The 18838-nt window shown below is 45.1% G+C and overlaps 1 protein-coding gene across 2 annotated transcripts in view; it reads right to left on the reverse strand.

The window, feature by feature from the left end:
* Window positions 1-2483: 2483 nt before the first annotated feature.
* LOC138351038 (serine/threonine-protein phosphatase 6 regulatory ankyrin repeat subunit C-like) overlaps window positions 2484-18838 on the reverse strand; it is a 284005-nt gene continuing 267650 nt past the window's right edge. The window contains exons 5-7 of one of the 2 annotated variants that reach the window (XM_069302580.1): window positions 7638-7701; window positions 7243-7607; window positions 2484-4895 (exon numbers count right to left, since the gene is read on the reverse strand). In XM_069302580.1, coding sequence (XP_069158681.1) covers window positions 3156-4895; window positions 7243-7607; window positions 7638-7701 — 2169 coding nt within the window. In that variant the 3' untranslated portion in view covers window positions 2484-3155. Of the gene's footprint in view, window positions 4896-7242; window positions 7702-18838 lie in introns of both variants that reach the window. The other variant, XM_069302575.1, reaches the window with a different exon arrangement.

The raw sequence follows: 18838 nt of genomic DNA on the forward strand, positions 1-18838 counted from the left end.
ATGACAACAGTCACCATGACAACAGTCACCATGACAACAGTCACCATGACAACAGTCCCCATGACAACAGTCCCCATGACAACAGTCACCGTGACAACAGTCACCATGACAACAGTCCCCATGACAACAGTCACCATGACAACAGTCACCATGACAACAGTCACCGTGACAACAGTCACCATGACAACAGTCACCATGACAACAGTCCCCATGACAACAGTCACCATGACAACAGTCACCATGACAACAGTCACCATGACAACAGTCACCGTGACAACAGTCACCATGACAACAGTCACCATGGCAACAGTCACCGTGACAACAGTCACCATGACAACAGTCACCATGACAACAGTCACCATGACAACAGTCACCATGACAACAGTCACCATGACAATAGTCACCATGACAACAGTCACCATGACAACAGTCACCATGACAACAGTCACCATGACAACTGTCACCATGACAACAGTCACCATGACAACAGTCACCATGACAACAGTCCCCATGACAACAGTCACCGTGGCAACAGTCCCCATGACAACAGTCACCATGACAACAGTCACCATGACAACTGTCACCATGACAACTGTCACCATGACAACAGTCACAATGCCAACAGTCACCATGACAACAGTCCCCATGACAACAGTCACCATGACAACACTCCCCATGACAACACTCCCCATGACAACAGTCACCATGACAACAGTCACCATGACAACAGTCACCATGACAACAGTCACCACGACAACAGTCACCATGACAACAGTCACCATGACAACAGTCACCATGACAACAGTCACCATGACAACAGTCACAATGACAACAGTCCCCATGACAACAGTCAACGTGGCAACAGTCCCCATGACAACAGTCACCATGACAACAGTCACCATGACAACAGTCCCCATGACAACAGTCCCCATGACAACAGTCACCGTGGCAACAGTCCCCATGACAACAGTCACCATGACAACAGTCACCATGACAACAGTCACCATGACAACAGTCACCATGACAACAGTCCCCATGACAACAGTCCCCATGACAACAGTCACCATGACAACAGTCACCATGACAACAGTCACCATGACAACAGTCACCATGACAACAGTCACCATGACAACAGTCCCCATGACAACAGTCCCCATGACAACAGTCACCATGACAACAGTCACCATGACAACAGTCACCATGACAACAGTCACCATGACAACAGTCCCCATGACAACAGTCACCATGACAACACTCCCCATGACAACAGTCCCCATGACAACAGTCACCATGACAACACTCCCCATGACAACAGTCACCATGACAACAGTCACCATGACAACAGTCACCATGACAACAGTCACCACGACAACAGTCACCATGACAACAGTCACCATGACAACAGTCACCATGACAACAGTCACCATGACAACAGTCACCATGACAACAGTCAACGTGGCAACAGTCCCCATGACAACAGTCACCATGACAACAGTCACCATGACAACAGTCCCCATGACAACAGTCCCCATGACAACAGTCACCGTGGCAACAGTCCCCATGACAACAGTCACCATGACAACAGTCACCATGACAACAGTCACCATGACAACAGTCACCATGACAACAGTCACCATGACAACAGTCCCCATGACAACAGTCACCATGACAACACTCCCCATGACAACAGTCCCCATGACAACAGTCACCATGACAACACTCCCATGACAACACTCCCCATGACAACAGTCACCATGACAACAGTCACCGTGACAACAGTCCCTATGACAACAGTCACCATGACAACAGTCACCACGACAACAGTTACCGTGACAACAGTCACCATGACAACAGTCACAATGACAACAGTCACCATGACAACAGTCACCATGACAACAGTCACCATGACAACAGTCCCCATGACAACAGTTACCATGACAACAGTCACAATGACAACAGTCACCATGACAACAGTCACCATGACAACAGTCACCATGACAACAGTCATCATGACAACAGTCCCCATGACAACAGTTACCATGACAACAGTCACCATGCCAACAGTCCCCATGACAACAGTCACCATGACAACAGTCACCATGACAACAGTCACCATGACAACAGTCCCCATGACAACAGTTACCATGACAACAGTCACCATGACAACAGTCACCATGACAACAGTCACTATGACAACAGTCACCATGACAACAGTCACCATGAAAACAGTCCCCATGACAACAGTCACCATGACAACAGTCCCCATGACAACAGTCCCCATGACAACAGTCACCATGACAACAGTCCCCATGACAACAGTCACCATGACAACAGTCCCCATGACAACAGTCCCCATGACAACAGTTACCATGACAACAGTCACCATGACAACAGTCACCATGACAACAGTCACCATGACAACAGTCACCATGACAACAGTCACCATGAAAACAGTCCCCATGACAACAGTCACCATGACAACATTCCCCATGACAACAGTCCCCATGACAACAGTTACCATGACAACAGTCACCATGACAACAGTCACCATGACAACAGTCACCATGACAACAGTCACCATGGCAACAGTCACCATGACAACAGTCCCCATGACAACAGTCCCCATGACAACAGTTACCATGACAACAGTCACCATGACAACAGTCACCATGACAACAGTCACTATGACAACAGTCACCATGACAACAGTCACCATGACAACAGTCACCATGACAACAGTCACCACGACAACAGTCACCATGACAACAGTCACCATGACAACAGTCACCATGACAACAGTCACCATGACAAGTCACCATGACAACAGTCACCCTAACAACAGTCACCCTGACAACAATAATAACAGGTAACAGGAGAGGACTTCCAGGGCCTAACAGAACCAGGTGGGATAAAACGTTAAATGTATTGATGTTGTTGAGGCGGAAGACCATTACTGTTCCTGACAATAATGATCCCATTGAGAGGTTCACCTTCCTTGTATATCCTTCTTGTCCTGTAATCACCTGCAAGATTAAGTGTTCTGTCAGCAGAAGATTCCCTGAGAAAACTATTGGCCTACAGCTTAAGTTAGTGACTCAGTTGTTAAGGAAGCCACATCTGAGTCCTAAGTAGCCTGTCTTAGTTTTCCAGCTATCTTAGACAGTGTCAAGATAGCTAACAATTTCGGGAGCTCCTTCACCCATCTTGGGTTTTTCACAATCTCCACCGAAGTAGGCATTAACTTTGGCTGGCACGAGAGACTCGACACCAGTTGATGGATCAACCATCTCATGGCACATGTCTCTGAAGACTGACCTCACTAGGATCAATATGTCTTTCTCCTGCCACTCGACTCCTTGCTCTCGCTTCCTTTGCAGCTGCCTCAGGAAGGAATTTTTGAGGCAGAATCCTGCAGGGGTCGGAACTTTCCAATAGCGGGAGTCCCACCAGGAAAACTGGTTCTTGACATGTCTGGGCATCCAAGGCTCAGCCTTCAAGCGGGAGAGGAGAGTCTTGCAGGTGAGAAACACCCGGCGCTCCTGAGGCTCCAGCTGCTGCAGCACCTCCACCTCTGTCGCAGCCAGGCTACACCTCCACGACCCATCTTCTGTGTTGCTGAGCTGGATTATTTGTGAGGTGTCGGGTGTGAGGGGAGGTCTGCTGATCTCCTCAGGCCATGGCACCACCACCACTGGCACTAAGTCAACACTGACCAACAACAGCGGATACTCACTTCCCTGCCAAGCCAGTGACAGTGTCACACCAACCTGCGTCCTGGTTAGGCCAGGTGGCACTAGACTAAGACGCTCGTCACCAATGGTGTGGCTCTTCAGGATCTCTCTCACTCTATCATAAAACTTTGTTACTAAATTATTCCCATGGAGACCAGATTTTTTCGTCTTTATTTTGACTTTTAACTTATGACCACTGGCTAAGACTTCTTTCTCTGTTTGTTGTATAACTTTAACTTTGACTCCAGGAAGCTCCTGGAGAACAAAATTAACGTCGAACTCATCGGGACAATAGAGCCTTGTACCATCTGCAGCGCTCCCAGACAGTCTCAGTTCCCCTCTGAAAATTTCATCTGAAACATTTTCTGTAATTTTTTGAAGTTCTTTCATTACTTCATTCTTGACCTCTTGTGCTTCACACTTGGTGAAGTCAACCGTTGTCTTCTCCAAGTCTCTCACCAAGCTCCCCAAGTCAATACGGTAGAGAAGGTTCATTGCAGTTTTTGTTGGGTCATTATTTATGTGTTCAATATTAGATGATGATTCAGGTTCACGTATATTGTACTTCAGGAGATACTGAGAGAAATGTCTACGGACTTCTTGTGGGGTAGTTCCCGCCCTGCAGGTAGGTTCAGGTTCTATAATAAATTCTGCTAAAAGTTCATGAACATCATCATGAGCGAACATTGCAGCGAGGTGGGGAGGTGTGTGGCCGTATCTGTCAGGCAGGAGCGGCTGGGCACCAAGGCTCAGGAGGAGGAGGACGCAGCCTGACTTGCCATGAGCGGCCGCCTGGTGGAGGGCAGTGGTGGCACCGGTGGGATCCACTAGTGTGTCTACAGCCAGGCCTCCCACCTTCACCAGGAGGTATATCAGCTGCTGCAGCCCACTTCGTGAGGCCACCAGGAGAGCCTGGGGTCCTGTGGACAACACCAGGAGAGCCTGGGGTCCTGTGGACAACACCAGGAGAGCCTGGGGTCCTGTGGACCACACTCGGGATCCTCTAGCTCCTGCTCTCTTCTTGGCCCGAGTAGTCTTCTTGAAGTAGCTAGTGAAGAGAATTTCCTGAACGTCCAGAATCTCTTGCACCTGTTTCTTGTCGCTGGGATGTGTTATCTTCTCCTGTAGGTCCTGCAGCTTGTTCCTTTCCTTGTTATAAATACTCTGTAAAATATGTTGGGTTATAATTACTCGTAATTATTATCACAACATTTTAATACATTGAACATTGCAAAACATTGGTTTCTGATATCATATTTATATATAAAAAAACAATAGATGTTAAAAAATATATATATAAAATTAAATGAAAAATATTACAATAATAATAATGGCTCTTGCAGATTTTTTAAACTATTGCTGTAAGGATGTTGTTGAAGAAGCCGAAATGCCTCACAAAGAATTGTTAATGTCATTTTTATCTTATACACTGATAGATACATGAATTATTACATATATGATATGCAATTTGTATACTTTAGACCAAAATAACTTTGTAGTCTCATCTTACCAAAATATACTAATTATTCGTCAATACTGCCAAAATATAATATTTAAATAGGTTATTATAAAATATTGTTGGTGTTGTAACATAATCGAAAATAGAGAAAAATTAAAAGATAAAAACGCATAGAGTGGGGGCGAGTGAGGTGGAGGGGAGGAGTGAGGAAGAGTGGTCAGGTGAAAGGGAAAGTTTACAATGAGAGAAAATGGATCAGAGTACTTTAATTAGATAAGAGGTAGATAGGAAGAGTAGATAGCAGTAGATAGTAGTAGAAGTGCTAGACAGAAGAGTGGAAAATGTAGGAAGGAGTAAGAAGAAATAGAAGTAAAGGAAGAAGAAAGAGTAAGGGCTGCCACCAACCATTCAAGAGTTATTAATAAGATAAAGAATGGAACTTGTAAATCCAAAAATTTTAACTGATGTTATCTCGTAACAACTGTATGCATTTATATCATATCATCAAGAATTATTAGGACATAATCTTTAGCAAGTAAACTTCAGAATGTTCTCTACTCTAGCTTTCACTAATATAGGCATAAATCCAAACTCTAGGGATCAGAATTAAAGAAAATTTAAAAGTAATTTAATCAATTATTAATTTGTATGTATATATTCAGGAAAATTCACAATCATATACATATCATAACTCAACACTTTCCCTTGATGATCATTTGTCAACATTAATTCAGAATTTGAAAATCACACAACATATAAATTGGAAAGCACAAAATACGTCAACCTTACAATTTCACTCACCAAAGTCTCTAAGTATAAGATGGTGAGCAAGGAGAGAGTGATACGGCTGACAGCTAGAGTTCTCACCGGCCTGGTACAGGTCGATGGGACAGGTAACATGAGAGGCAGACATAGTCATGGCTACTGGAACCTCTCTCTCTTTCTCTGTATCTCTCAAATGTACAATTTATCGTTTATTTAAGGGGGGACTGAGAGCTAAACTCCGCCTACCAGCAGATAGCCTCTGACTATCTTCCTACCACACCTACACAACAGCTTGTTTGATGGAAAGAACACAGCCAATGTCTGCAGTTACCTGTTTAGCTGAGAGCGAGGTCACCTGATACGACCTGACCTCTACTTAACCTGTGACAATTAACACTCAAAAGGTGTGACTTTTGAAATGCTAAGGGCCGACAGCCTGGCGCCGCCACTGTCCTGTGTACTTACTCTCGTAAACATTTGAACTCTCGTTACACGTGAAATATTAAATAAACCCATTTATGGTGTTCCATTATAATATTAACAAAATTAACTTTAAATGTAACCAACAAAGGAAAAATGTGTTTATTCTGTTGAGCATGTTGAGCCTCGCTAAATAGGATAAGTGGGACGGTTCTACCTGTTAGGCGCAATATGTGTGCTTGTGTAGGAGAAAGATCGTAGTACCTTACTGCACTAGTCAATGGAATATCATTGAATATATATAACTGCATATTGATAAATTTCCATAACTGGATGTTAGTTTAGTCATGCCTAGTTAAGTATGAATGTAGTGAGTTGAACGACTGACTTGTGGAGGTGGAGCACCTCACCCACATACTGAGTGAGGTGTGGAGCATGTATACTGACCTCCTCCAGAGAGTGGGTGAGGTGTGGAGCATGGACACTGACCTGCTCCAGAGAGTGGGTGAGGTGTGGAGCATGTATACTGACCTGCTCCAGAGAGTGGGTGAGGTGTGCAGCATGTACACTGACCTACTCCAGAGTGTGGGTGAGGTGTGGAGCATGAACACTGACCTGCTCCAGAGAGTGGGTGAGGTGTGGAGCATGAACACTGACCTGCTCCAGAGAGTGGGTGAGGTGTGGAGCATGTACACTGACCTCCTCCAGAGAGTGGGCGAGGTGTGGAGCATGAACACTGACCTGCTCCAGAGAGTGGGTGAGGTGTGGAGCATGAACACTGACCTGCTCCAGAGAGTGGGTGAGGTGTGGAGCATGAACACTGACCTGCTCCAGAGAGTGGGTGAGGTGTGGAGCATGTAGACTGACCTGCTCCAGAGAGTGGGCGAGGTGTGGAGGCAGGGTGACTGTGGGCAGGCGACCTGTGGGGTCAGGAACATACAGAGAGCCGTCCATGTCCTTCACCATCCGGCCCGCCAGCTCCCAGTGTCCAGCGTCCAGGGCAGCGTGCAGAGGACTCGCGCCGGACTTGCTACATAAGGAGGACTGAGCACCAGCCAGGTGGAGGAAGCTGCAGGTCAAGGTGCACTTGGCACGAGCCGCCTGAACCATGAGCTGAGTCAGGCTCACCACTGACCTGCCTTGTGGCCAGCAGGCTCTCCATGGAGCCTCGCCTCTTATGGTGGATATTACTTCATCAACACCTGCACCAAGCTCTCTTACTTCATCAACACCTGCACCAAGCTCTCTTACTTCATCTACACCTGCACCAAGCTCTCCCAACTCTTTAATTTTATCACGTTCTTGCACCAGAACATGAAGGAACACCTGTAAACACAATGTATTGTTGTAACACATTCACCAACACCTTTAAACACATTTTAGTGTTATTACTACATCAACACCTGCACCTAGCTCTCTTACTTCATCAACACCTGCACTAAGCTCTCTTACTTCATCAACACCTGCACTAAGCTCTCTTACTACATCAACACCTGCACCAAACTCTCTTACTTCATCAACACCTGCACCAAGCTCTCTTACTTCATCAACACCTGCACCAAGCTCTCTTACTTCATCAACACCTGCACCAAGCTCTCTTACTACATCAACACCTGCACTAAGCTCTCTTACTACATCAACACCTGCACCAAGCTCTCTTACTACATCAACACCTGCACCAAGCACTCTTACTACATCAACACCTGCACCAAGCTCTCTTACTACATCAACACCTGCACCAAACTCTCTTACTTCATCAACACCTGCACCAAGCTCTCTTACTACATCAACACCTGCACCAAGCTCTCTTACTACATCAACACCTGCACCAAGCTCTCTTACTTCATCAACACCTGCACCAAGCTCTCTTACTTCATCAACACCTGCACCAAGCTCTCTTACTACATCAACACCTGCACCAAACTCTCTTACTACATCAACACCTGCACCAAGCTCTCTTACTACATCAACACCTGCACCAAGCTCTCTTACTACATCAACACCTGCACCATGCTCTCTTACTACATCAACACCTGCACTAAGCTCTCTTACTACATCAACACCTGCACCAAGCTCTCTTACTTCATCAACACCTGCACCAAGCTCTCTTACTACATCAACACCTGCACTAAGCTCTCTTACTTCATCAACACCTGCACCAAGCTCTCTTACTTCATCAACACCTGCACCAAGCTCTCTTACTTCATCAACACCTGCACTAAGCTCTCTTACTACATCAACACCTGCACTAAGCTCTGTTACTACATCAACACCTGCACCAAACTCTCTTACTTCATCAACACCTGCACTAAGCTCTCTTACTTCATCAACACCTGCACTAAGCTCTGTTACTACATCAACACCTGCACTAAGCTCTGTTACTACATCAACACCTGCACCAAACTCTCTTACTTCATCAACACCTGCACTAAGCTCTCTTACTTCATCAACACCTGCACTACGTTCTATTACTACATCAACACCTGCACTAAGCTCTCTTACTTCATCAACACCTGCACCAAGCTCTCTTACTTCATCAACACCTGCACCAAGCTCTCTTACTACATCAACACCTGCACTAAGCTCTCTTACTTCATCAACACCTGCACTACGTTCTATTACTACATCAACACCTGCACCAAACTCTCTTACTTCATCAACACCTGCACCAAACTCTCTTACTTCATCAACACCTGCACTAAGCTCTGTTACTACATCAACACCTGCACCAAACTCTCTTACTTCATCAACACCTGCACTAAGCTCTCTTACTACATCAACACCTGCACTAAGCTCTGTTACTACATCAACACCTGCACCAAACTCTCTTACTTCATCAACACCTGCACCAAGCTCTCTTACTTCATCAACACCTGCACTAAGCTCTGTTACTACATCAACACCTGCACTAAGCTCTCTTACTTTATCAACACCTGCACCAAGCTCTCTTACTTCATCAACACCTGCACCAAGCTCTCTTACTTCATCAACACCTGCACCAAGCTCTCTTACTTCATCAACACCTGCACCAAGCTCTGTTACTTCATCAACACCTGCACCAAGCTCTCCCAGCTCTTTGATCTTTGGACGTTCTTCCTTCATTATATGAAATAATACCTGTAAACACATTATATTGTTGTAACACATGCACCAACACCTGTATACACATTACGACGTAGACCGTGTGCACCAGCTGCCAGCTGGTGTAACAGATGCACCAGCAGTTGTGCACCATCTGCCAGCTGGTGTAACAGGTGCACCAGCAGTTGTGCACCATCTGCCAGCTGGTGTAACAGGTGCACCAGCAGTTGTGCACCAGCTGCCAGCTGGTGTAACAGGTGCACCAGCAGTTGTGCACCATCTGCCAGCTGGTGTAACAGGTGCACCAGCAGTTGTGCACCATCTGCCAGCTGGTGTAACAGGTGCACCAGCAGTTGTGCACCATCTACCAGCTGGTGTAAGAGGTGCACCAGCAGTTTTGCACCATCTACCAGCTGGTGTAAGAGGTGCACCAGCAGTTGTGCACCATCTACCAGCTGGTGTAACAGGTGCACCAGCAGTTGTGCACCATCTGCCAGCTGGTGTAACAGGTGCACCAGCAGTTGCGCACCAGCTGCCAGCTGGTGTAACAGGTGCACCAGCAGTTGTGCACCATCTGCCAGCTGGTGTAACAGGTGCACCAGCAGTTGTGCACCAGCTGCCAGCTGGTGTAACAGGTGCACCAGCAGTTGTGCACCATCTGCCAGCTGGTGTAACAGGTGCACCAGCAGTTGTGCACCATCTGCCAGCTGGTGTAACAGGTGCACCAGCAGTTGTGCACCATCTGCCAGCTGGTGTAACAGGTGCACCAGCAGTTGTGCACCATCTGCCAGCTGGTGTAACAGGTGCACCAGCAGTTGTGCACCATCTGCCAGCTGGTGTAAGAGGTGTACCAGCAGATGTGCACCATCTGCCAGCTGGTGTAACAGGTGCACCAGCAGTTGTGCACCATCTGCCAGCTGGTGTAACAGGTGCACCAGCAGTTGTGCACCATCTGCCAGCAGTTGTGCACCATCTGCCAGCAGTTGTGCACCATCTGCCAGCTGGTGTAACAGGTGCACCAGCAGTTGTGCACCATCTGCCAGCTGGTGTAACAGGTGCACCAGCAGTTGTGCACCATCTGCCAGCTGGTGTTACAGGTGCACCAGCAGTTGTGCACCATCTGCCAGCTGGTGTAACAGGTGCACCAGCAGTTGTGCACCATCTGCCAGCTGGTGTAACAGGTGCACCAGCAGTTGTGCACCATCTGCCAGCTGGTGTAACAGGTGCACCAGCAGTTGTGCACCATCTGCCAGCTGGTGTAAGAGGTGCACCAGCAGTTGTGCACCATCTGCCAGCTGGTGTAACAGGTGCACCAGCAGTTGTGCACCATCTGCCAGCTGGTGTAACAGGTGCACCAGCAGTTGTGCACCATCTGCCAGCTGGTGTAACAGGTGCACCAGCAGTTGTGCACCATCTGCCAGTTGGTGTAACAGGTGCACCAGCAGTTGTGCACCATCTGCCAGCTGGTGTAAGAGGTGCACCAGCAGTTGTGCACCATCTGCCAGCTGGTGTAAGAGGTGCACCAGCAGTTGTGCACCATCTGCCAGCTGGTGTAAGAGGTGCACCAGCAGTTGTGCACCATCTGCCAGCTGGTGTAAGAGGTGCACCAGCAGTTGTGCACCATCTACCAGCTGGTGTAAGAGGTGCACCAGCAGTTGTGCACCATCTGCCAGCTGGTGTAAGAGGTGCACCAGCAGTTGTGCACCATCTGCCAGCTGGTGTAAGAGGTGCACCAGCAGTTGTGCACCATCTGCCAGCTGGTGTAAGAGGTGCACCAGCAGTTGTGCACCATCTGCCAGCTGGTGTAAGAGGTGCACCAGCAGTTGTGCACCATCTGCCAGCTGGTGTAAGAGGTGCACCAGCAGTTGTGCACCATCTGCCAGCTGGTGTAAGAGGTGCACCAGCAGTTGTGCACCATCTGCCAGCTGGTGTAAGAGGTGCACCAGCAGTTGTGTACCATCTGCCAGCTGGTGTAACAGGTGCACCAGCAGTTGTGCACCATCTACCAGCTGGTGTAAGAGGTGCACCAGCAGTTGTGCACCATCTACCAGCTGGTGTAAGAGGTGCACCAGCAGTTGTGCACCATCTGCCAGCTGGTGTAAGAGGTGCACCAGCAGTTGTGCACCATCTGCCAGCTGGTGTAAGAGGTGCACCAGCAGTTGTGCACCATCTGCCAGCTGGTGTAACAGGTGCACCAGCAGTTGTGCACCATCTGCCAGCTGGTGTAAGAGGTGCACCAGCAGTTGTGCACCATCTGCCAGCTGGTGTAAGAGGTGCACCAGCAGTTGTGCACCATCTGCCAGCTGGTGTAAGAGGTGCACCAGCAGTTGTGCACCATCTACCAGCTGGTGTAAGAGGTGCACCAGCAGTTGTGCACCATCTACCAGCTGGTGTAAGAGGTGCACCAGCAGTTGTGCACCATCTACCAGCTGGTGTAAGAGGTGCACCAGCAGTTGTGCACCATCTGCCAGCTGGTGTAACAGGTGCACCAGCAGTTGTGCACCAGCTGGCAGATGGCATGCGCGGGCTAATGCATTCCCACATGATCTGATGTTTCCATAAGAAAATTGGAAATATTATATGATCTGATGTTCCCATCACTGAAATATAAGAAAAACAGTTAAAAAAGCGAAATGAAAAAAACGAAAAAATTACAAAATAAACTATTCTCACAAAATAAATGGTATGGTAAACAACGCAGCAAAATTCCAATGCAATATCACACAGAATAATTAAATCGAAATGAAAATAATTCAAAATCAATGAAGACTAAATTTATCAATGCAATCAGAAACAGTGATATGGAATTGTAACATTTTAGTATAGCATGTGTGTTGCTCTTACATGTATCAGATGGCGCTGTGTTTCAAGAAAAGCACAGTTTTACCTGCCACAGGAGTGGCATCTATACTTATAATTACGAAATGAATGGTATGGTAAACAACACAGCTCAATTCCAACACAATGTCACACAAAATAATTGAATAAAATATCAAATAAATTGTAGTCTTTGAAAATTTAATTTATCAATGCAATTGGAAACATTGAAATGGAATTCGTGACATATTTAGTATTGCGTACATGTTGGTATTATGTGCAACAGAAGGCGCTATTTTTCAAAAATGCATGTTTTTACCTGTCACAGGGGTAGCATCTATATAGTAGGTATATAAAAAGACGTGCCTTTTCGAATGCAACGTTGTGTCAAAATTTCAAAGTAATTGGTGAAGAACTTTCGGAGATTACAGCGAGTGTTGCTCTTACGTCCAACAGATGGCGCTGTTTTTCAAAAAAAACATAAATAAATAAATAAATGTTTATTTAGGTAAGGTACATACATAAAGAGATTTTACAAAGTTTGTTGGATTAATAGATATAGCTAGTACATACAATGCCTAAAGCCACTATTACGCAAAGCGTTTCGGGCAGGAAAAACATTAATGACTAAAGCTTAATACTAATGGGTAAAAAGAATAAAATGTGTTGAGACGAAAAAAAAATAGAGGTAAAAGAGGGGGAACATGGCTGAAAAAGCAGCACAAATACAATTACAAATTATTACAGACAATTACATTCAAACAGCGTTGTTTTGAAAAAAAAACAAAAAAACAGACATGGGTTGACAAAAGAGGGGTAAGGTAGGTTACCGGGAATTTATAAGGTAGTGCTTCGTTTTTATCTTAAACTGGTTGAGAGAGGTACAGTCTTTAACATGGTTGGGAAGGTCATTCCACATTCTGGGTCCCTTGATTTGAAGAGCATTTCTAGTTTGATTAAGTCGTACTCTAGGAATATCAAAACTGTATTTATTTCTGGTGTGGTGCTCATGGGTTCTGTTACAACCTTCAATGAATCTTTTGAGGTCAGGATTGGCATTACAGTTCAGCGTTTTATATATGTATAATACACATGAGAGAATGTGCAATGACTTAATATCTAACATATTCAGAGATTTGAGTAGGGGTACCGAGTGATGTCTGGGGCTAGAGTTGGATATTGTCCTAATAGCAGCTTTGTGTTGAGTAATTAGAGGACGTAAATCATTTTGGGTAGTAGAACCCCAAGCACAAATACCATAGTTGAGATATGGATAGATGAGGGAGTAATAGAGAGTGACCAGGGCAGGGCGGGGTACATAATATCTGATCTTAGAAAGAATGCCAACAGTTTTTGAAACATTTTTTGATATATTTAGAATGTGTCCCTGGAAATTCAGCTTGTGGTCGATGAGAACGCCAAGGAATTTGCCATCTAATTTGTTACAAATTTGGGTATTGTTTATTTTGAGATTTATTTGATTAGAGGATTTATTGCCAAACAGAATATAAAACGTTTTGTCAATGTTAAGGGTGAGTTTGTTGGCAGTTAGCCAAAGATGGACTTTCTCTTGCTCAGTATTTACTGTGGCATTTAGAGCAAGGGGGTCAGGACTGGAGTAAATGAAGGTTGTGTCGTCAGCAAATAGAATTGGTTTGAGGTGTTGGGAGGCATTTGGAAGGTCATTAATGTAGATGAGAAAGAGGAGAGGGCCAAGTATGCTGCCCTGAGGAACACCAATGTTGATGGGTAGGGTGGGAGAAATTGTATTATTCACAGAAACATACTGGAGCCTGTCAGTAAGATAAGATTTGAGGTATTGCAGGGAGTGACCTCTGACTCCATAATGATGTAATTTAAGAAGAAGGTTTTGGTGGTTGACAGTGTCAAAAGCCTTACGCAGGTCCACAAATAACCCAACAGGGAACTCCTTTTTATCAAGAGCTGCGTGAATCAAGTTAATCATACTAATAAGTGCATCGTTAGTGCTTTGTTTGGGTCTGAAGCCATATTGACAAGAGCTAAGTATATTATGTTTGGCTAGAAAAGAGTAAAGCTGCTTGTAGATTAGTTTTTCGAATATTTTTGACAAGTTAGGCAGGATTGATATAGGTCTGTAGTTGTTAACATCTGTGAGATCACCACATTTGTGGACAGGGGTTACTCTTGCTTTTTTTTAGAATGTCTGGAAAGGTTTGGAGTTCAAGTTCAAGTTCAACATGTTTTTTTCCTGTCACAGGTGAGGCATGTATATAGTAGATATGTGAAAAGACGCACCTATTCGAATGCAACGTTATGACAAAATTTCAAAACAATCAGTAATGAGGTTTTGAAGATTTCCCTCACATGAAAAATACATGAAAAACTTAGTTTTTCAGAAAAAAAACATGCTTTTTACCGTCGCAGACGTGACACTTATATAGTATGTATATAAAAACATGCTCGGATGCGAATGAAACGTTGTGTGAAATTTCAAAACAATCGGTGAAGATCTTTCGGAGATTAGCGGTTATGCACAAACGAACATTTTTAATTTATATTTATATAGATATAGATACTAACTGTACCCGGCCACGCGTTACTGTGGCTCAGCAATGCACATGCGTTGTTGAGCCACAGTAATTTTTGCCGGTCTCCCAGTCCACCCCACCACTCCCTCCTCCCCGGTCGGGAGGAGGAGAGCCATTAGGCCGAGCGGACAGCACGCTGGACTTGTGATCCTGTGGTCCCGGGTTCGATCCCGGGCGCCGGCGAGAAACAATGGGCAGAGTTTCTTTCACCCTATGCCCCTGTTACCTAGCAGTAAAATAGGTACCTGGGTGTTAGTCAGCTGTCACAGGCTGCTTCCTGGGGGTGGAGGCCTGGTCGAGGACCGGGCCTCAGAGACACTAAAGCCCCGAAATAATCTCAAGATAACCTCCCCCCATCCCCTCGTCCTCCCAACCATTCCTCACTCCTCCATCCCCTCATCCACCCGACAATTCCCACACCCCCGTCCCCCTCGTCCTCCCCACCATTCCAACCGTCCCTTTGTCCTGCCACCATCCCCTCGTCCTCCTAACTATTCCCTAATTTAACGTCCCCTCGTCCTCCCCACCATCTCCCACTCCCCTGTCCCCATGTCCTCCCGAACATTCTCCATTCGCCTGTCCCCTCGTCCCCGCCATCCCTAACTCCCCTATTCCCTCGTCGTCTCCACTATAACCCGCTCCCTTGTCCCCTTGTCCTCCACACTATCCCCAGCTCCCATTTCCTCATCCACCCCACCATTCCCCACTCTCTCGTCCAATGCATTTCCAAATGATCTGATGTTACCATCAGAAAATTAGGAACATCAAATGATCTGATGTTACCATCAGAAAATTGGGAACATCAAATGATCTGATGTTCCCATCCCTGAAATATAAGAAAAACAATTAAAAAAACAATTTAAAAACTATGAAAAAATAAAAGAATAAGCTATACTGGCAAAATGATTGGTATGGTAAACAACATAGCTCAACTCCAATGCAATGTCACAAAATAATTAAATAAAAATATAAATATATAAATAAATATCTATGAAAATTCAATTTATCAATGAAATTGGAAACATTGAAATTGAATCGCAACAAATTTAGTATTGCATGTGTTGCTCTTACGTGCAATAGATGGCACTGTTTGAAAAAAGGATGTTTTTACCTGTCACAGGTGTTGCATCTATAGTTATACTCACAAAATAAATGGTATGGTAAACAACACAGCTAAATTCCAACGGAATATCACACAAAATAATTAAATAACAATGAAAATAAATCGAAATTTATGAAATACATATATATATATATTATTAAATATGACCGAAATAGTAAGATTAATAATTCTAACACGAATTTTCTCAATCTTTCGTACATTACGCTTCACTGTTGGAGGTAAATCAAAAATCAATTCTCCAAAATTCATTTTTATTTCTAGTCTGACGCGACACGGGCGCGTTTCGTAAAACTTATTACATTTTCAAAGACTTTAGTTCACAAATACACAACTGAATAGAACTTACGTATCTCCGATTTTATATCTACATTTGATTGAGGTGGAAGGGGTGTTGTGGCATTAACACAAGACAGAACAAAGTGTGGTAATAATAGGGTATTAATTTCATCAACACAAGACAGAACAAGGGTATTAATAGGGTATTAATTTCATCAACACAAGACAGAACACGAAACAATGGATATTGAATAGAAGTGTTTGTAGAAAGCCTATTGGTCCATATTTCTTGATGCTTCTATATTGGAGCGGAGTCTTGAGGTGGGTAGAATATAGTTGTGCAATAATTGGCTGTTGATTGCTGGTGTTGACTTCTTGATGTGTAGTGCCTCGCAAACGTCAAGCCGCCTGCTATCGCTGTATCTATCGATGATTTCTGTGTTGTTTACTAGGATTTCTCTGGCGATGGATTGGTTGTGGGAAGAGATTATATGTTCCTTAATGGAGCCCTGTTGCTTATGCATCGTTAAACGCCTAGAAAGAGATGTTGTTGTCTTGCCTATATACTGGGTTTTTTGGAGCTTACAGTCCCCAAGTGGGCATTTGAAGGCATAGACGACGTTAGTCTCTTTTAAAGCGTTCTGTTTTGTGTCTGGAGAGTTTCTCATGAGTAGGCTGGCCGTTTTTCTGGTTTTATAGTAAATCGTCAGTTGTATCCTCTGATTTTTGTCTGTAGGGATAACGTTTCTATTAACAATATCTTTCAGGACCCTTTCCTCCGTTTTATGAGCTGTGGAAAAGAAGTTCCTGTAAAATAGTCTGATAGGGGGTATAGGTGTTGTGTTAGTTGTCTCTTCAGAGGTTGCATGGCTTTTCACTTTCCTTCTTATGATGTCTTCGACGAAACCATTGGAGAAGCCGTTATTGACTAGGACCTGCCTTACCCTACAGAGTTCTTCGTCGACTTGCTTCCATTCTGAGCTGTGGCTGAGAGCACGGTCGACATATGCGTTAACAACACTCCTCTTGTACCTGTCTGGGCAGTCGCTGTTGGCATTTAGGCACATTCCTATGTTTGTTTCCTTAGTGTAGACTGCAGTGTGGAAACCTCCGCCCTTTTCTATGACTGTTACATCTAGAAAAGGCAGGTTCCCATCCTTTTCCATCTCGTAAGTGAAACGCAGCACGGAACTCTGCTCAAATGCCTCCTTCAGCTCCTGCAGATGTCTGACATCAGGTACCTGTGTAAAAATGTCGTCAACATACCTGCAGTATATGGCCGGTTTCAAGTTCATGTCGACTAAGACTTTTTGCTCGATGGTACCCATGTAGAAGTTTGCAAACAGGACACCTAGGGGAGAACCCATGGCGACCCCATCTACTTGCTTATACATGTGCCCATCCGGGCTCAAGAAGGGTGCCTCTTTAGTACAAGCTTGGAGTAGTTTCCTCAGAATATTTTCTGGTATGTCAAGAGGAGTACAGGCTGGATCACGATACACTCTGTCGGCAATCATTCCGATTGTCTCGTCCACAGGTACGTTGGTAAACAGCGATTCTACGTCCAACGAGGCTCTTATCCCTGTGGCCCGTGTGCCCCGCAGTAAGTCAACAAATTCCTTTGGAGACTTCAGGCTGAAGGCGCAAGGAACATAAGGAGTCAGCAGGCCGTTGAGTCGCTTCGCCAGTCTGTACGTGGGTGTGGGTATCTGGCTAATGATTGGCCGAAGTGGGTTTCCAGGCTTGTGCGTCTTGACATTTCCATACGCATATCCAGGTTTATATTCCCCAATGATCTTTGGCAGGTGGAGTCCGGATTTCTTGGCGTTCACAGTTTCGATCAGTTTGTTGACCTTTGCTTTTAATTCGGCTGTAGTGTCCTTCGTTACCCTTTGGAACTTAGTTTGGTCAGAGAGTATGATGTTCATTTTCGCCAGATATTCGTCTTTTTTAAGAATGACATATATTGGCGACTTGTCACCTCTCCTGACAACTATCTCCTTGTTCTCACGAAGGCTTTTAGCTGCCGCTTTGAGCTTGGGGGACAGTATGGTGCTTCTGTAGTTGCCTCGATTCTTTCCTCCTTCTGCAATAAGTTCTGCTTGTAAGGTATCTTTGGTAGTGACCTTCTTTTGTGTCTCGAGGTCGAATATGTCGTCCAACAGAATTTCCAACTCTACTTTCTGGGCCATCTCACTCGGTCTGGACATAACATGACAGTTTATGCCCAGATTTAGGAGAGTGACTTGGTCCTCAGTGAGGTTAATTCCTGCAAGGTTCAGGAAGCCATCTCTTGGTCGTGGAATTGCCATAGGTCCTCCATATAATGTTGTTAGTTTCTTGATAATCCTTGTTTCAGTGCTGAGGTGATGTTGGTCTGTGAGGATGTCGAGGTGTTGTTCAATGCGGGTACGGATACTATGGTCGATGTTGCTATTTCTCCACTCGTTTGTAGCATGAAGTAGTTGCGTTTTTTTGTCTTTGATTTCATTCTCTGCCTTGTATATCTGATCACGAATCAGATCCTGGCGATATTTTATCGTGAAGGCTTGATTCCTTGCTGCTGGGTCGTGCGCTTTAATATTAGTATATTTTG

This window comes from Procambarus clarkii, chromosome 5, assembly GCF_040958095.1.
Source record: "Procambarus clarkii isolate CNS0578487 chromosome 5, FALCON_Pclarkii_2.0, whole genome shotgun sequence".
Lineage (NCBI taxonomy): Eukaryota > Metazoa > Arthropoda > Malacostraca > Decapoda > Cambaridae > Procambarus > Procambarus clarkii.